The 16802-nt window shown below is 58.1% G+C and overlaps 3 protein-coding genes across 4 annotated transcripts; 2 read left to right on the top strand and 1 right to left on the bottom strand.

Moving 5' to 3' along the window:
* Nucleotides 1-2335: 2335 nt before the first annotated feature.
* Nucleotides 2336-7652, top strand: LOC146766204 (bromodomain-containing protein 8-like). Its single transcript, XM_085591549.1, has 6 exons — nt 2336-2738; nt 3137-3340; nt 4579-4724; nt 5409-5495; nt 5988-6056; nt 7002-7652. The coding sequence occupies exons 1-6, from the start codon at nt 2466-2468 to the stop codon at nt 7222-7224; spliced, it is 1002 nt and encodes a 333-aa protein (XP_085447675.1). The 5' UTR covers nt 2336-2465; the 3' UTR covers nt 7225-7652.
* Nucleotides 7653-8248: 596 nt separating this feature from the next.
* NHP2 (NHP2 ribonucleoprotein) lies at nt 8249-9476 on the top strand. Its single transcript, XM_085591556.1, has 4 exons — nt 8249-8410; nt 8527-8596; nt 8665-8770; nt 9201-9476. Exons 1-4 carry the CDS (start codon nt 8263-8265, stop codon nt 9324-9326), a joined length of 450 nt encoding a protein of 149 aa, XP_085447682.1. The 5' UTR covers nt 8249-8262; the 3' UTR covers nt 9327-9476.
* Nucleotides 9477-9688: 212 nt separating this feature from the next.
* Nucleotides 9689-14985, bottom strand: N4BP3 (NEDD4 binding protein 3). 2 transcript variants are annotated; one of them, XM_085591542.1, is made up of 5 exons: nt 14964-14985; nt 12527-12970; nt 11771-12325; nt 11323-11580; nt 9689-11107 (listed from the first exon to the last, which is right to left on the bottom strand). In XM_085591542.1, the coding sequence occupies exons 2-5, from the start codon at nt 12938-12940 to the stop codon at nt 10535-10537; spliced, it is 1800 nt and encodes a 599-aa protein (XP_085447668.1). In that variant the 5' UTR covers nt 12941-12970; nt 14964-14985; the 3' UTR covers nt 9689-10534. The 2 variants fall into 2 exon arrangements, with proteins under 2 accessions (XP_085447668.1, XP_085447667.1); XM_085591541.1 differs by lacking the exon at nt 14964-14985 and adding an exon at nt 14511-14571.
* Between the last annotated feature and the right edge of the window lie 1817 nt (nt 14986-16802).

The raw sequence follows: 16802 nt of genomic DNA, 5'->3' as shown, positions 1-16802 counted from the left end.
CCTTCCTACCCTTGGTTTCTTCTCCTAACCAGGTATTTTTCTCTCAGCCTTTTCTCTTGTCCCATGACATTTTAATAGTCTTTAATGATGTTTAAGAGCTTTAAAATTCCAAGCTAGGATTTTCTCTACAGAGCCTCGTTCCCTCTTTCCCAGTTTATCATCTGATGCTCTGACTACTTATTCTCTTCTTCCTAATACTTTGTTCTAATCTGTCTAGTACAGAGCTGATGTTTTATTGTGCTACATCTCCCAGCACCCACCCTTTTACAGACAGATAAAACTGTCACCCCTTTCTGGTTTTCTTCTTAAATGACAAGTTACACAGCATAGACTCAGTCATGTTATATTTAAGCTTCTTTAGGGCTCACAAATGAATCCCAGTGGGTTCTGAGGTTTATTCACTCACTCAAATTGTTCTAAAATCTCCCCTGTTGACATTTTAATTAGATATTGTCTCTCAGACCCATCCCAAGAGAAGGTCTCCTGTGAGTTCCTCTGTGGCAACTGCTGATAATGATGATTAATTTGGTTTTTCCAACTGGCCCTATTTTCCACTGAGATATTTGGCACTGATCATGTGTCATCCCCACTGATCATTGGCAGCTCTCTGCTTCTGATGTTTTTGATGAGGTTTTTTGTTTTTATTTGCTTTTATGTTTTTAGCAAATTGTTCTCTTTTTCCTTTTTTTTTTTTTTTTTTTTTGCCTACTTTATGTGGATTCTACATTTCATTTATTACAGTTCAGGCTTTTATCATTTTTCTTGTTTTGACATGTAAGTTCTTTTTAAAGCCTGTCTTTCTGATTTCTAACAGCTTTTTCCCAGAACAGCAAGGGTTGTGCAGTGTCTGATCTCTGCAAAGTGAACTAAAACTTCCCAATTTGAGAGAGGTTCCTTGCTAGTGACTTACATAGCCAACATAATTAAGATCTGTCAGGCAATTCTTAATTAAAAGTTCAAGTCTGTGTCATTTTGTCCGGAATTGGTGTAGAGCTGAGCTGTCTGTGATTATTTCACTCATCATGTCTTGCATTAACACTGCTGTGCTGCTCTCTGGCATCTTGAGTCTTCCAAGATTTGGTAACACTGAACATAAGGCTGAAGATCTCTTTAATCCTATGCCCAAGTTCCCAGGACTTCCTGATTTTCAGCATTTATCCCTCTGGAGCACAGAAGGAGGATCACAAGTGATCAGATTACCCCAGGCTGAGGCTTTTCTGTGCCTCTGCGTGTGGCAGCTCTGCTGAGGCTGCAGGAGAGAGCTCCAGGCACAGGGTTTCTCCTCAGATGGAATCTCAGTTTGCCCAACTCCCTCACCTGGAAGCTGAGAGTAGGTAATGTTATCTCCTACCTCATCAAATTTCATCTGCTGCTACTGAAGTGAACTTTGAAAGAGGTTTCAGAAGGACAGGCTTCCAGATCCCAACTCTGCTTGCAAGTTCACAAAATAAGCAAAGCAGTGTTCTCATCCCAGACCCAGTGGATTCTGTATTTCTCCCAGTTATGCACCAGAAGCTGAATTTGGAGCTGTGCTAGGAATCCTGAGAATGGAAAAGCCAATCAGTGAGAACTATACTTGTTCAAAACTCTGAAAAAATCAGGTTGTACATAATTAACTGAAGACTCTAAAGACAGTGTTAATTAATGCATAGAATTCTCCGTAGGTGCAGCATCCAGGCAGCTCCATTCAGTGGCAAGATGCAGATTTTGTGACATCCTTTACTGTTGTACTGTGACTCTGCAATCAATTCCCCAGGCTTAGAGGACTCAAGAGTGCACTCATGCAGCAGAAGACATTTAGGCATGGACTAATGAACAGAGATTAAATGAGTGGTTTCTTCCTTCATAAGAGAATGCAAGCTTTTATTCTCTGCAGTGGATAGAACTGTGCTTGTTGGTGTGTGACTGTGTGGTTATAATTCTTCTGGCTCAGGTACATGAGATATCACCATCCGTATAAATCACACCTGCCACTTTCAAAACTGTGTATGTAAGGTCGTTAAAGTAAGTTATCTCCAGTATAAAAAGTTCTCAAGGGGCAACAAGTGGAATTTCAGTGAGTTGTCCTTGGAGTCACCAGTTGTTCCCAACACTCAGCAGCTGAGGAGCCCCAGCAGGGCTCAGTCTGAGCTTGCTGGATGCCTTCAGCACCTGAAATATGGAACATCAGCAAAGCCATGTGCTTCCAGACAGCTCAGCACGCCCTGAGCAGAGTGATCCACTGACCAGGGCAGGGAGAGGGCACAGCAAAAGCACCAGAAAACCTGAAATTCAGTTGCTCTGAAGCAGCAGTTTGTGCTGCAGATCTGCAGCCCTGCCATGTGCTGTGTGATGAGCTCAGGGGCAGGCTGCTCACCTCAGAGTCCTTCCCATGCTGTGGCCTTCCTAGCGTGTCAAGAAATGAGGTGAGCTTGTCAGTTCTGGATCAGGGTACAAAGAAATTGCTGTATTTTCATTGTTTGCAGATGGGCCATGTCTGGAAGTCTGAGTTGGAATCTCCCGTCGAGTCAGAAAACAGTGATTTCCAGTCTCTTCCTGACTGGGATTCAAGCTTGGATCTGGATGTGACAAACTGGAGAAATACTGAGGAGGAGGCCATGGGGAAGCTAGAGGGGAGCAGCCCAGAGGCAGACCATGAGATGGAGCTGAGTGAGCCTCTCTGGAAGAATGATAGTGAAGATGACCACGAGGCAGAGAAGCCAAGTGAAAGTGACAGTCTTTTCCAGTTGCTCTTGGAGGTAGGGCTGTTTGGATTACAGGAAGGTGGGCAGCATAGTTCAGGCTCTCCTGAAACCTTGGGGTTTTCAGGGCCTGCACCACCCATACCAACAGAAACAGTCTGAGAGCACAGCAGAAGCTCTGGGTTCACTTTCTCCCCAGCCCAAGTCCAGCCTTTCCTCCCATTTGGAGCTCCCACTGCACCCAGGCAGCTGTTTTGCCAAAACACTGCTCACCCTTAAGCACAGAAATGTCAGAGAACTGACACTGTAATAATAACACAGGGCTTCATCAGATTTTGCAAGGATTCCTAAAAATGGAAAGGCATTCGTGAGTGATTGCAAAAATAGCATCTTTGCTGTTTATTTCTTCTCCCTTTTGCCTTCACAATTTGAAGTAATAAATCACTGTCTTGCAGGTAACCCAGATGCTGGAATCTTTCTGCATTGGCAGCACAGAGTCATCGCAGACTCCGTGGGATTATTGTGGCTCGGGGAAGCAGAGTGATGGGGAAGAAGAGAAGTGCCAGGAAAAGACCACAGGAACAGCAGTCTCAGGAGCAGAGGGAGCTCAACTGCACATCCTGGCAAAAGATGAGGAAGAACACTTCCTGGGAAGAGAGGTAAGAGAGTGGTGGTCCTAAAAGAGCCTCTGGCCCTGGATAAGAGATGAGACAGTGAAGGAAACCAGCCCTAGAAGAGATGGGAAGCCCCAGGTTCTGTGAGGGGAGACAAAATACACAGGAGAACACAGAAAAAAATGTATGAGGGAAGGGTGTTTTTTATGTATGGCTGTGTATCTTTATAAACAGGAAGCTTGTTACAGATGAAACCCTCAGATGTGAGTTGGAGGAATTGCTCCTTGGCAGTGTAAAGGTGACTCATGAGAGCTGGCAGGCTGCTCTCAGGTTTAAGGCAAGGTTGGAATACTTGCCTGGTTCTAATTGCTGTGTTTTGCAGCACAGCTTGGCTGGTTTCAGGCCCACGTGGCTGTGCCAGCAATAACCATCTGCCCCTGGGGACTGTCATGTCTTAGAAGCAGGCACTGTCTAGCCTGGGTTTGCATCAGTCTTGTGTTTGGGGGCTGTGGGCTCCCACCAGCCTGCTGGGTGTTCCTGGGAAATCAACACAGCAGTGGAGGAACAGGGCCATTTTTCCACACTTGTTCTCTTGCAAACTCAGGACATTGGAAACAAATAACCAGGATTTTACCTGTTCAGCCAGGACAGTGTGTTCCCAGCAGTTACTCTGTTCTCAACTGCTGTTACTCCCAGCAACTCCCTCCCTGTTCTCCCAGTGGTCACAGCCAAAGACACAGTGTCCCGTTCCTTTCTGAGAAGTCTGCTCATGCTTCAGATCTCGTGAGGATTCTGAGGTGTTCCTGCATGAAATCCCACTGAGCTTTTTACTGGCAAACCACTACAACAGCAGCACCACTCTCCTTCCTGGCTGAGTCTATTCCCTGTCATTTTAACGTGGGAGTTTGTGAAGAAACAACCTTGTTGAACTCTAGGGGTTCCTGTTATCTGTATCTGGAGCTTTACCAAGCCTGAGGCAGTCTTACCTCAGCTCCTGATTGCCCTCTCTACATCCATGACTCTTCCCAGAGAACAGACACAACACTGGGCACCACTCAGCTCCCCAGGGTTTGTGTCAGCCAGGAGTGGATGTCATCCAAGAAATCAGACACAGCTCCTGCTGGGAAGGTCTGAGTGAGGTCAAACAGCATCCTCTGAGTAACAGAGCAGGCAAGCTCCCAGCTGAGCCTGGATGCAGGAAAGGGATATGCAGCAGGCTGGCTTCTAGATAAAGGATTCAGGTAATGTGCTGCCATTTTAGATGTACCCTCTGTGCTCTTCAGGGCAAGACTCAAGAGACACCTGGAGAACTCCCTTTAGATGAGCTGCATCCACCTGAGATGAGTGCTCAGGCCCTGGATCAAGATGACAGCGACAGCACCTCTGCAGCCTCAGTTCTGGACTCGACAGGCTCTCCCAACATGCACCTGTAAGTAGCTGGTTCTGCACTCTTGCAAATGCAGCAGAACAGAGTCTTTCCCTTGTCACACGTGAGAACAAGTGCATGGCACAGGTCACATCCAGGAAGGTGAGATAGCCAAGCAGAGCAGGAGGGAAGGAGGTAACTTGTGTATTTCTGGGTTTGCTGGCTTTATAGGGCATTGATCCTAAGATGAAGTGAGAAGAGTAAAGATTAAGTAAGAGATTGTATGGCAAACATGTTTTATGTTTTCTCAAGTCAAATAAGGCTGGTGTGAGCTGCACATCAGGCTCTGTCAGGCAATGCACAGCCCAGTATTACCAACACCTTTGAGCAGGTGCAGGTGTGTCACATGCAGGCTCTGCCACATGTGTGATAACCTGCACTGCTTTTCAAAGGAAAAATGTGGGATTTTGGGAATAGAAACTTCATGAAAACCACCTCAGTATAGTTCTGAACTGCAGAGCACGTTAGGTTTTCTATCCAATTTGGTCCTTCTCCTTATCTCAGCTTTGCTTTTACCTCTTGTCCTGCATCTTCCTGCACTCTGGATGTTCAGTTGCAGAACACTCCCACCATCACACTCTGGGGCTTTTTGTAGCTTCATCCACCTGGATGTGGTGAGAGCCAGCAGAATTGTCACCTCCTACTTTGTCTCGAGTGTGATGATCTGGCAGTATCTTCACTCCACAGGCTGCAGCCAAGCTGGAATAAGCCCCTCCAGTACCTGATCCTCAAAAAAAAGCTCCTGTCCATCTGGAGGATGATAGCCAGCCACAGGTATGTGGGAACAGAGGGCTGCATCAGCATGTCCTGAACACACTGTCCTGAGTCCCAGCTCCGGTGTCACCAGTCCCAGCTCCTGTGCCACCAGTCCCAGCTCCTGTGCCACCAGTCCCACCTCCTGTGTCACCAGTCCCACCTCCTGTGCCACCAGTCCCAGCTTCTGTGTCACCAGTCCCACCTCCTGTGTCACCAGTCCCACCTCCGTGCCACCAGTCCCAGCTCCTGTGCCACCAGTCCCAGTCCTCCCCTCCCAGGGGCTGGCCTGTCTCTCCAGGGTTTTGCTTTGGGAACAGCTGCCTGCTGCAGAGCTGGAGAGAACACTGCATATTGATTTCCTCTGCTTTATGTGGCAGAGCCCAAATGCTGCTTCCCACACAGCTGGCACAACTCTGGCTGTGCATCAGGGCCAGCAGGGAGGGGCAAACCCTGCTCCATGTTTTTGGAGCAGGGGCAGGCAGAGAACATTCCTTGTCCTTGTCCCTGTAGGTTCAGCAGCCCATTCCTGAAGCCAGTGTCAGAGAAACAAGCCCCTGGATACAGGGATGTGGTAAAGAGGTGAGTTTGTGGAGGAAGTGTTCACTGGCTGATTTCTCTCAGGTTGTTTTCTGTCTTCTCTGGTTTCCAAAGGGCCAGTGGGATGGTTTCCTCCCTCCTTTTCCAGAGTTTGGCTGTCACCAGCATCTCCCACTGGTGCCTTTCAGTAAAACTCCCTTCTGGGTAATTAGAACCTGGAAGCTTGCACTGACTCTGGAGCTGGTGGGAATTGTGCCTGTCCTGTGCAGGCATTGCATGGCTGGCTCATTGCAGGCACAGTGCCTGGGCAGGGGATCCAGGCCCTGCAGCTCAGCAGTGCCTTCTCCCCATGCCTGGAATGTGCCTCAGGAGATGCCCCTGCCTCACCCGCTGCGAGCGCCCCAGATGTTTCACTCTCAGCACAGAAGTGGGTCATAAGAATATTTCCCAGAGAGATTAATGACATTTTTTCAGAGCTGAATCATGTTCTATTCTGGTCACAGTTGTCCTCTCTGCAGCCATTCATTTTCCCATTCTGTCAAAATAAGGGAAGTAATATTTATTGCCTATCATGTTCCCCTTACCAGCTATTCTATTTTTGCTGGTGGCACCATTCGATCTCTGGGGGGTTTAATAGATACCTATTTTAGTAACTTTTCTTTCTCCATAAGACCTGGACTGACTTCCTGAAGACTAATTACTGCTTGCCTTCTCTGGAGCTCAGCATCCCATTTTTTCCAGAGGTGACTGCTAATGACCTGCCAAGTTGATTGGATAGCAAGTGTCGCATTGGCTGAACTCACTTTTGTCTGGCTTGGAAGAAAAGCCTTTCTTACTCCCCCCTGTGTGTCTTGAGCAATAAAATTGATTGAAAATAGCTGTGCTTTCAGGGCCACCCTGAAATGAGAACAAGCACATACACGCAAATCCCAAAGCATGCCTGGCCCTGGGTTGCAATTTCATTCTTCGCCTCTCTGTCTTTTGCAGACCCATGGATTTAAGCAGCATAAAGAGGAGGTTGTCAAAGGGACACATTCAGTCCGTGATGCAGTTCCAGTGTGACGTGATGCTCATGTTCCAGAACGCCGTGATGTACAACAGCTCCGACCACCATGTGTTTCACGTGGCTGTGGCAATGCAGCGAGAGGTCTTGGAGCAGCTGCAGGTCTTGGCTGAAGCCCTCCTGTTGTTCAGGGACAGGCTGGAATGAGGCATTAGGTAACCAGCCCTGCCTGAGGCCTCTCTCAGCTGGAACAGCATTGGGTCAGGACATCTCCTGAGCTCAGGGGATGTGCTGCCATGGCCTTGGGTAGATCTTTCTCTCCAGTGCTGGCTGTTGGGTTGATGGGTTGATTCAGAGTAGTTTTTGGGAGGGTACCATGTTGGAAGCCTCCATTCTTTTTGGGAAAAGCAGCCATGTAGCCCTGCAGGGAGAAAAATTCCCTGGGATAAAAAGCAAGAGAGAAAATCCTGTGCGTGGCCAGGTGGATGAAGCGGGCACAGCTGCTGAGGGTGGCTTGCTGCACACCGGGCACGGCGGCGTTCCCGTGTTGAGTTTGTTGTGATCTTGTGTTGGGTCGGGTGGGTCCGGCATTACCAGCACTGACCACACCCAATAAAGGCCCGTGTTGAAGCTTGTCCCAGCCTGCCTGACACTGGGTCTGGGACTGGAAGGGGTCCAGAAAGAGAACTGCGACTGCGACTGCGACTGGGACCGCAACTGTGACTGAGACCAGGACTGGAACTGGGACTTGGGGTTGCAACTGGGACTGGATCCAGAAGTGGACTTGGGACTGGGACTGGGGTTGTGACTGGAACTGGGACTGGGACTGGAACTGGGAGCATGACTGGGGTTGCAAGTGGAACTGAGACTGGGACTGGGTGTGGATCCAGAACAGGGACTGGGACTGGGGGTCTGGAACTGGAACTGGGACTGGGTCCAGAACTGGGACTGGGGCTGGACCTGGAACTGGGTCCAGAACCGGGACTGGGTCCAGAACTTGGACTGGGACTGGGACTGGGACTGGGACTGGGTCCAGAACTTGGACTGGGACTGGGACTGGAATTGGGATTCGGACTGGGACTGGGGCCGGGGCCGGGAAGGGCGGGGCGGGGCGCGCGGGCGCGGTGGTACAAGCACGGCTCGCCATTGGCCGTCCCGGCTGTCTGTCACTCCAGCGCGGTCGCCGATTGGCTGTCGGCGCGCTCGCGGCGCGTGCCCCGGCAGCGGAAGCGGCCTGGGGCGGCCATGGCGCGGGACAAGCCGGAGGCGGCGGCCGAGGCGGAGGCGACGCCGGAGCTCTCGTACCGGGAGCAGCTCGACTTCCTGAACCCCATCGCGCAGCCGCTCGCGTCCCGCAAGCTCACCCGAAAGCTGCTCAAGTGCATCAGGAAAGGTCCGGCGGCGCCGGCGTGCGGCGGGGGTGGGGAGAGGCCGCTCATGGCGGGGGCGCGGTGCGGCCCCTCACGCTGCGGTTCTCGCTCAGCCCCTCACGCCGTGGTTCTCTTGCAGCCACCAAGCACAAGCAGCTCCGCCGCGGTGTGAAGGAGGTGCAGAAGTTCATCAACAAGGGCGAGAGGGGGTAAGTGCCGCCCCGGCCCCGGCCCCGCGCGGCCCCGAGCCCGGCCGCTGACACGGCTGCCCCTGCAGGATCACGGTGCTGGCCGGAGACACGCTGCCCATCGATGTCTACTGCCACATCCCCATCATGTGCGAGGACAGGAGCCTCCCGTACGCATACGTCCCTTCCAAAACCGTGAGTGCTGGGGCGGGGGAGGAACCGGCCCCGGTGACAGGAAACCCGGTGGGGAGCCCGGGCTGCGACCGGAGCCTTCCCGGGAGGTGCAGCTCCGGTGCCCGAGTAAAGAACTCGGTGTTTGTCCCTGACCAAGGGGCAGGGGGGAGGTGTAGGAGTGTTTCACTGTGGAATCACAGAGCTGTATGTCATGATCGAGTTCCTGCAGCAGTCCGGGACAGAGCCAGCGCATCTTTTCCAGGCTTCTCTGGGGTGGGGCCAGCTCTTCTGCAGACCCGCTCTGGGGAAGAATAATGGCACATGAGCCAGGTGCCAGTCCTTTCTGCCAGCCCAGCTTGCAGCTTGTGGGAGACAAGCTGGGAAAAAGATTCATGAGGTTCTCACCTCGGGAGGGGACCTGGCCCCCCATGGCCTCCCTGTGTTCCCTCAGGACCTGGGAGCTGCAGCCGGCTCCAAGCGCCCGACCTGTGTCATCATGATCAAGCCCCACGAGGAGTACCAGGAGGCCTACGATGAGTGCCTGGAGGAGGTGTCGGCCCTTCCCCTGCCGCTGTGAGGAGCCAGGGCCAGGCTGTGCCCTGTGGGCCGAGCTGGGTCCCTGTCCCTCTGCCCGGGGGCCGTACACTGTGTCTGGGGACTCTGCCGAGAGGACTGCTGGGGGGATGCTGAGCACTGTGGGGTGAATAAAGGTGTCTGTGGGTTTGTACAAAGTGTTCCTGGTGCTCAGGGGGAGGGCTAGAGTGGTCCACGACTGGGTTAAAGCACAGCACAGTGGGGGCAGAGGTGAGGCTGCCCCGAAGCCCGCCCGGCCCACTGGACTCACGGCCATGCCCAGCCCGGCCCCACAGCACCCCCCTCACCCCCACCCTCATGGCCAGGAGCCCCCCGACCCCGAGGGAAGTAGAGCAGAGGCCAGGAGAGAGAAATGCAGGTTTATTGCAGGAAAGGGGTGCAGAGCTAGGCCTGGCCTTCACGTGGTTTTGTTACACACACAGAGCAGGGCTCTTTCCTTCCAGCGCCTCTGGGCTCCCCAGCTCCCCCTCACCTCCCCTGGAAGAGTGGACCCCAGCCTCTTTCCCAGCTCAGGCACATGCCCCAGTTCTCTCTCTATCCCTGTTCCCCACAGTGTGGCAGAGCACCAGTTCCCATCCCTCTGTGCACAAGGCATTCCCCCATCTCAGCCCGAAGAAACCTGCACCAACCACCTCCATTGCAGAGCAGCTCCACACTGGGGACATGAGAAGTGCCTCTGCTGGGGCAGCCGCCTCCTCCCAGCAGCACCAGAACTCCTCAGGGTTTCCTCTCTGCCTGCCCAGAGGCACCACCAGCCCCCAGGGCCCTGCTGACAATGCAGCCACTGCAAACAGTAGCTGCAACCCCCGCAGCAAGGCCGTGGGGTGGGGGACAGGGCTTAAGCTGCTCCTCACAAGACATTAAGTTACTGGGTTGTAGGAACAGGGGCAGCAGAGCAGGAGGGACAGGGAATGTCTTCACAGGGTGCTTGGTTTCTGCCCCCATGGCAGAAGGAATCACAGGGCAAACACTCCTGGAGTCAGAGCACGGGGCACATGCAAGACCCCCACCCTGGCACAGATGACTCCCCCGCCCTCCAGAGACCCCCACCAGAAGGGCCTGAAGTGCTGCAAGAAGGAGAAGCTCCCCTGTGGCAATCGGTCCTTCAGCCCAGGGCAGCGCCGTGCGGGGCCAGTCCTTGTGCACACCCTGAGATTGTCCCCCTTCTCAGTCCCACTGGCATCCCGCCCCTCAGATCTTGGAGGACTCCACCCGCTCGATCCAGGGCGAATCGACCCTGACATCCCTGGGCTCGGCCCGCAGCTGCCGCAGCTCCCGCTCCAGCGCCTGGCTGCGGTGGTACATCTCCATGTAGCTGGCCTGGAGCTCCCGCTGGTACCGCAGCACCTTCTCCTTCTCCTCCTGCCACGTTTTCCTCTCCAGCTCAAAGTTCACAGCCTGCAGCTGGCCCTGACGCCGCTCCCGCAGCAGCTCTGCCCACAGCCACTCCACCTGCCGCTCCAGGGGCTCCGCCGAGTCGCTCTGGAGGCCCCGGCACTTGGAGTCGTCAGTCTCGCAGCCAGGGAAGTCCTGGCACGATGGCATGGGGTCATCGCTCAGAGGCAGGGAGGTGCTGGGCTCCGGGGGGCTCTGGAAGGAGTCTGCCAGCTGTGCCAGCTGGGTGTCCCTGGCCTGGACCTCTGCCTTGGCCTCCCGCAGCTGCGTCTTCAGGCTGAAGATCTCCCCCAGCTTCTGAGCCATCTCCTCCTGGGTGTCCCGCAGCTGCTGCTTCAGCAGGGAGATCTCCGCTGCTTTCTGGCACACCTGCAGGGCACGGGCGAGCAGTGAGGAAGGGCTGGGGGAGCAGGACCCCAGAGGTGGCAGCACCCTGAGCTGTCCTCATGGAGACCATAAGCACCAGATGTGGCTCATCCCTCCCGTACTGTGACCCCGAGTGACACCAGAGCAGGGAACTGCTGTCCCCATCCTGGCCCCACAGCCAGGAGGGTGGCAATAGGGAAGGAAGGAAGGGGACTCACCTCCCACTTGGTCTCCTCCAGTTTGGGGCTGCCATGCTCGCCCTGGGGCTGCCGGAGTTTATTCTCCTCGCACTGGCACTGCTGCAGGCTCAGCTCCTCCTGCAGCCGCTTCTTCTCCTGCTGCGCCTTGTAGAGCTGCAGCTGCAGCGCCCGCTGCCCGCGCTGCGCCTGCTGCATCACCTGCTGCAGCCGGGCCATGTACATCTGCTTCAGGTCCTCCAGCTCATCCAGCCACAGCCGCTGCTTGTCCTCAAACGCCTGCCAGCACAGGTGGACACTGGTGAGAGGCTGCAGCCCCAGGAGGGACCCCAAGAGGTCCCGTGATATTTGATCCTCCCATGCTTGGGCATTCCAAGCCCATCACCCACCACAGCAGCTCCTTCTCTGCTCTTTCCACACCCACATCCCTGCCCAGGGCACCCAGCACTGCCTCAGCCCCACAGCTCACCTGTGTGAAGGGGTCTTCAGTCTCGCTGAGGCTCCTCTTGAGCTGCCGCAGCTCCCCTCCCGTCTCCTGCAGCCGGTCCTCCAGCTGCTTCACCGCGTCCTCCAGCGAGTAGGAGAACTCGTATGGCGGCGGGGGCTCACCGGGGCTCTGCAGCCTGCTCAGGGTGGCCATGCTTTTGCAGGACAGGGGCATCTTCTCAGGGGCCACGGTATCCCTGGGGCTCCGGGAAACCCTGTCCAAGGAGCCCCCGATGTGGTTGATGTGGCCCATGGAGGCGCTGAACTGGCTCTGGGCAGGCTTGAGGCGGGAGCCATAGGATGGGAAGCTCTGGATGGAGTTGTGGCTGGAGTCAGAGGCCTCATCCAGGCTGATGGCGTGGAGCAGGTGGGTGCGGAGCGGGCCGTGCTGCGGGGCCGCCGTGCTGCTCTGCGACAGCAGCGTGTGCAGGCTCCCATTGCTCTTGGACAACTTCTGCCCCTTGGACGAGGACAGGCCCTGCATGGAGACCAGCCCCTTCCCAGCCACTGCCTTGAAGGCCGAGGGCCTGATACGACACTGTAAAACAAGAACAAAGTCAAGCATGAGCCTCTACAGCCAGAGAGAACCCCCACATGACAACCCCCCACACTCCCAGCTTCATATCCTCGAACATTCTCAAATCCCACATCCCATCCCGGGGGGGGGGGGTGCAGATCATCCTATTCCATCCCCATCCTCTCGCAGACCAGGCCCTATTTCAGTTCCTCACAGCCTCACCTTGTCAAAGCGGCCCCGCTCCGGCAGGGAGCTCTTGGAGAAGTCGGCCCCACGGTGATGCTCGCGGGAGCAGCGCTCGGGGGACCGGTTCTCGCGGTCACTCTCGTAGTCCCGCTTGTAGCAGGCGCCCGATGTCTGGTGCTTCCGCTCCGCCCGCGTCTCCTTCTTGGCCCCATGCAGGTACCCAAAGAGCTCCCGCTGGTTCGGCCCCTTGCGCAGCAACCCGTCGGGCTGCCGGAGCCCCCGCGAGCCGCCCAGCGGGGCCCGCAGCTCCAGGGGGGACAGATCCTGCTTCTCCACCAGGCTGCCCACGCTGCCCATGCTGCCAACGACGCCGACGGGCTCCGAGGAGAGGTAGGTGCCGAGGACACGGGTGTCGGGCTCACAGGTCACAGGACCCTGTGCTGCTGCCATGGAGAATTAGAGAAAAGCCCAGAACCAGCACTGCCGGGGAAGAGACAGAGTCAGCGACCAGGGGCAGCCAGGACACACCCCCGGCACCCCCGTCCCAGCCAGCCCCAAGGGCCCACACGGGCTCCTGGCACTCGGACGGATCTGCCACCTCCCGTGTGGCTTCCCGGGGCACGGGGCAGAGCACGCCCGGGGCGGGGGCTCCCCGCGCTGCCCCCGCCACGGAGCAGCGCCTCCTCCCACACCCAGCCCCACCTCCCGCCCGCGGCCGGGGCCGCCACCAGAACAGGCACCTGCCGCCCAGCCAGGCGGGCGAGTTCGGGAGCCGGCAGCACCTGCCCAGGCCTGGCGCCAGCCCCGGCCCGGCGGCACCCAGCCTCCCCGCCGGGACCTCCGGCTCCGGACACCCTCTGAGCCCTCCCCAAAATGCCCCTGCGGATGCCCGTCAGCTTGGCCTCGCCGGGCGCGCACGGGACGGGCTCCTGCGGCCCCTTCCATCCGCAGCATTCCCTCCCCAGCGCCAGCAGGGACCGGGCGGCCGCAGCCCCGCTGCTGCGTGCGTGCCGGCGACCCCGAGGCCGGACATGGCGTGAGGCGGTGGGAAGGGGCAGGATGCGGACGGGACAATGCAGCTTCCTGCGCAGGTGGCCGGGGGAGGAAGGATGAGAGGATGCCTTCGGCCTCGGCTCTGACTCCCCAGCGCTAGGGAGGGGACGATGGCCTCACACCAGTGCAGGGGACGTAGAGAGTGTGGCAGGGGCGAGGCAGAGCCCCCAGCACCGCTCCCAGCCTCGCCGAGGGCTCCGGGGCCGGGTTACACCCAGGAAGCTGCCCTGGTTCTCAGCACCACGCGCCGGGTAAACAAACACCCCGCTTTTAATTGCTGCCACGCACAAACCTGTCTGACAGCTCCCGGCCTGCGCTGTCACCTCCCTCTGCGAGCCCAACACCTGCTCCGGGCACCGGCACCCCACGAAGGGCACCAGGGACAGACCCTCTGGAAGGATCGGGGCTGCCTGCGGTGCCACCGGGCGCGCACGGGGAGAGGGGACGTGGATGTTCCCATGGCGCGGGTGGGGGGAACGTGGATGCACATCCAGCCCCCAGCATTAGGGAGCAGCTCGGCCGAGCCCCGCAGCGGCTCCTCCCGGCACAGGCGGCCGAGGAAGTAGGTCAGGTTGTGGGAGGTTTGGGAAACGCCGGGAGAGCCCGAAGGTGTCCTGCCTGCGGCAGGGAGGGGATCACCCTCCAGGCGGCAAAACACCGGTCTGGCCAGCCTGGCTCCTTCGCGATCTGCTCCCAGCCCCAGCCGTGCCCAGACAGGATACGGCCACAAACCTTTTCTCTTTCCCATCCCCATTCCACCCGCGAGGGAACGGCAGAGTTGGAGGGAGGCGGGCGCGGGTCCCGCGCAGCGCTCCCCGCGCCTTCCCGCAGCCCCGCCGGAATTTCCGGCACGGAGAAGGCGGAGGGGGCAGTCGGTGCCCGGGCCGAGCCCGGGACAAAGCCCCGCTGGCCGCAGCGCACGGGGGAGGGGGATGTGGCGCGGCGGGGCCGCCCGGCCCGCACTCACCATGCCGGCGGCGCGGCGCTCCCGCGCGGCTCCGCTCCGCGCTCCTTCCCTCGCCGCGTTTGAACGCGCCCCTCGGCCGCGGCCGCGCGGGGCGGCGGGCGGAGCCGGCACCGGCAAATCGCGGCGCGGGGGCGGCGGGACGGGAGGGGCGGGAAGCAGCAGCAGCAGCAGCAGCAGGAGGAGGAGGCGGAGGAGGAGGAGGAGGAAGAGGAGGAGGAAGGAGGGGGACGGCCCGGCCGTGCCCACCAGCGGGCGGGGCGCTGGCTGCGTGCGGCGCCGGCACTTGCGCGGAGCCCCCACCCCATGGCGGGGAGAGCCCCGCAAATCCCCCCCAGCTACAGCTCCGGGACCGGCAGCACCGGCGCCGCTCGGCTCCCGGTAACCGCCTGACAGGCGGGCTGGTGTTCCCGGGTATCGCCCACCAAGGGTGGAGAGAAATACTTCTGTTCCTACCTGCGGCGTGGAGAGGGGTCTCGCCTCCATGGGACACTCTCTGTGTCGTCCTCTAGCAGGGCAACCCCGTGTCCCCCCGTCACAGCACCCGCGGGTGGGCAGGAGCCTCCCGAATCCCGGGGGACACGGCGTACCCCCGTGGGGCTCTCGCCTGGCCTGGCGCCAGTGAGACGGGACACGCTCCATCCCTCTGAATCACATCCTGGCCTGGAGCCGGTTTTGGCAGCCGCAGGGAGCGAGGATCCCGGCACGGGCTGGACCTGGTCACGGGTGTCCGGCCTCCTCTGGGAGCAGCCGCAGCCCCGCTCCGTGCCCGCCTGTCCCCGGGCAGGGACCGCACCGTGCCCAGCCCGGCGTGTCGGTGTGCTCGCACCCCGCTCGCTGCCAGCTCCCCCCGCCGCACACCCGAGTCCTCAAGCTGTGCTGCCAGCGCTCTCCCACACACACACACTGTCCCCGGTCCCTGCTCGCCGGGCTCACATGCTGGCAGTGTCCTCGGTGCGCTGCCAAGGCACGCTCCGCTCCCTCGGGCCTCAGCCCCCGTTCCCCGCAGCTCCGGCGGCACCCGCACGCGTGGCCTCAAAGAACAAGGGAGCCCTTCCCAGCGGTGCCATGTCCCATCCTGCTGGCCTCAGGAATGTGTCTGCCATGCCCTGGCCCTCTGCCTGGAGCTCAGTCGCTAAAGGGCCACCCCGGCAGCCCGCGGGCACGGGCATCATCCCACGGGGCTCGGGTTGCGGGGATGCCGGGTGGCTGCACGGGGTGCTGCTCACGGCCGCACCCCTCCTCCCCGTCTGCCCCGTTTCCTGCTCCTCCGAGAACTGCATGCCCCGAGCACGTCTGCCTGGAGAGCAGCTTCCACAGGGCCCCGGAGCTTGGCCCTGCCCGGGTCACCCCAGCAGCCAGGGATGGCACCTTCTCCAGGCAGAGATGCTTCTTCAGCTCCCTCTGACATTTTCCCCAGTTCCCTCTCTCTGCTCACCTCACCCCCACTGCCCCCCTCTGAGATACTACAGCAATTTCACATGTCCACCAGCAAGCAGCTCTGGAACAATCCACTTTGTAACAACCTGGCAATAAAAGCCATCAATTGCTGTGCCTGCGTGTGGCCTTGCTAACAGTACTTGGGACCCCAGAAGGGGGGTCACAGAGGGGCAGGGCTGAGCCTCCAGGGGCCCTTTCTGCCCATGAGCATCCTAATGTTCTCCTCAGGCTTGCTGAGAGCATGAGAACATGGGAGGCTTTTGGCTCGGCTCTGCAGGGCTCCTGGGACCGCAGGCAGGGTGTGATCCATCTGTGGAAAGGCAATGGGGAAAAACTTCATCCCCTCCCGCTGGGCCATTGCCGATATCGAAGCGTGTGGGGGGAGCAGAGCCGAGCGACCTCCGAGTCACATTCAGGCTATAAAAGGAAGCCGGGTCTCCAGCAGGGTGCCTCTTCCACAAAAGCAACCGGGGGATGAGGGGGCTGCGAGCAGAGCTGAGAAATAGCTGCCAGGCAGCGGGAGAGGAGCCTGGAGCGCTGAGCGAAGTGCGAGGTGCACATATGCTCTCTGTTTCTGCACAGCTTCGTCTTTATGAAACCTGCCCCAGATTGTGTCATCTATTTTGAACGGCGCAGAGAAATACTTTGATCTGCCTCCACCAGCCCTGGCTGCGGTTCAGGCACCAGGAAGGGGCTGCCATACAGATGGCTGATCCCAAACTCGTGCCATGGAGATGCAGGAGTGGAGCTACTGGGCCAGTATCTCCCTCTGGCTGCCCACAGCAAGGGTATGACTGATGCTGGAAATAGCTGTGGGGAAGTGCACCAGCTGTCCAAGTTCACCAGCACCTTGCC

This window comes from Lonchura striata, chromosome 13 (assembly GCF_050655825.1).
Source record: "Lonchura striata isolate lonStrDom1 chromosome 13, ASM5065582v1, whole genome shotgun sequence".
NCBI classification, from domain to species: Eukaryota; Metazoa; Chordata; class Aves; order Passeriformes; family Estrildidae; genus Lonchura; species Lonchura striata.
Note: the sequence above shows the minus strand (reverse complement) of the source record. Positions and strands in the feature narration are given on the sequence as shown.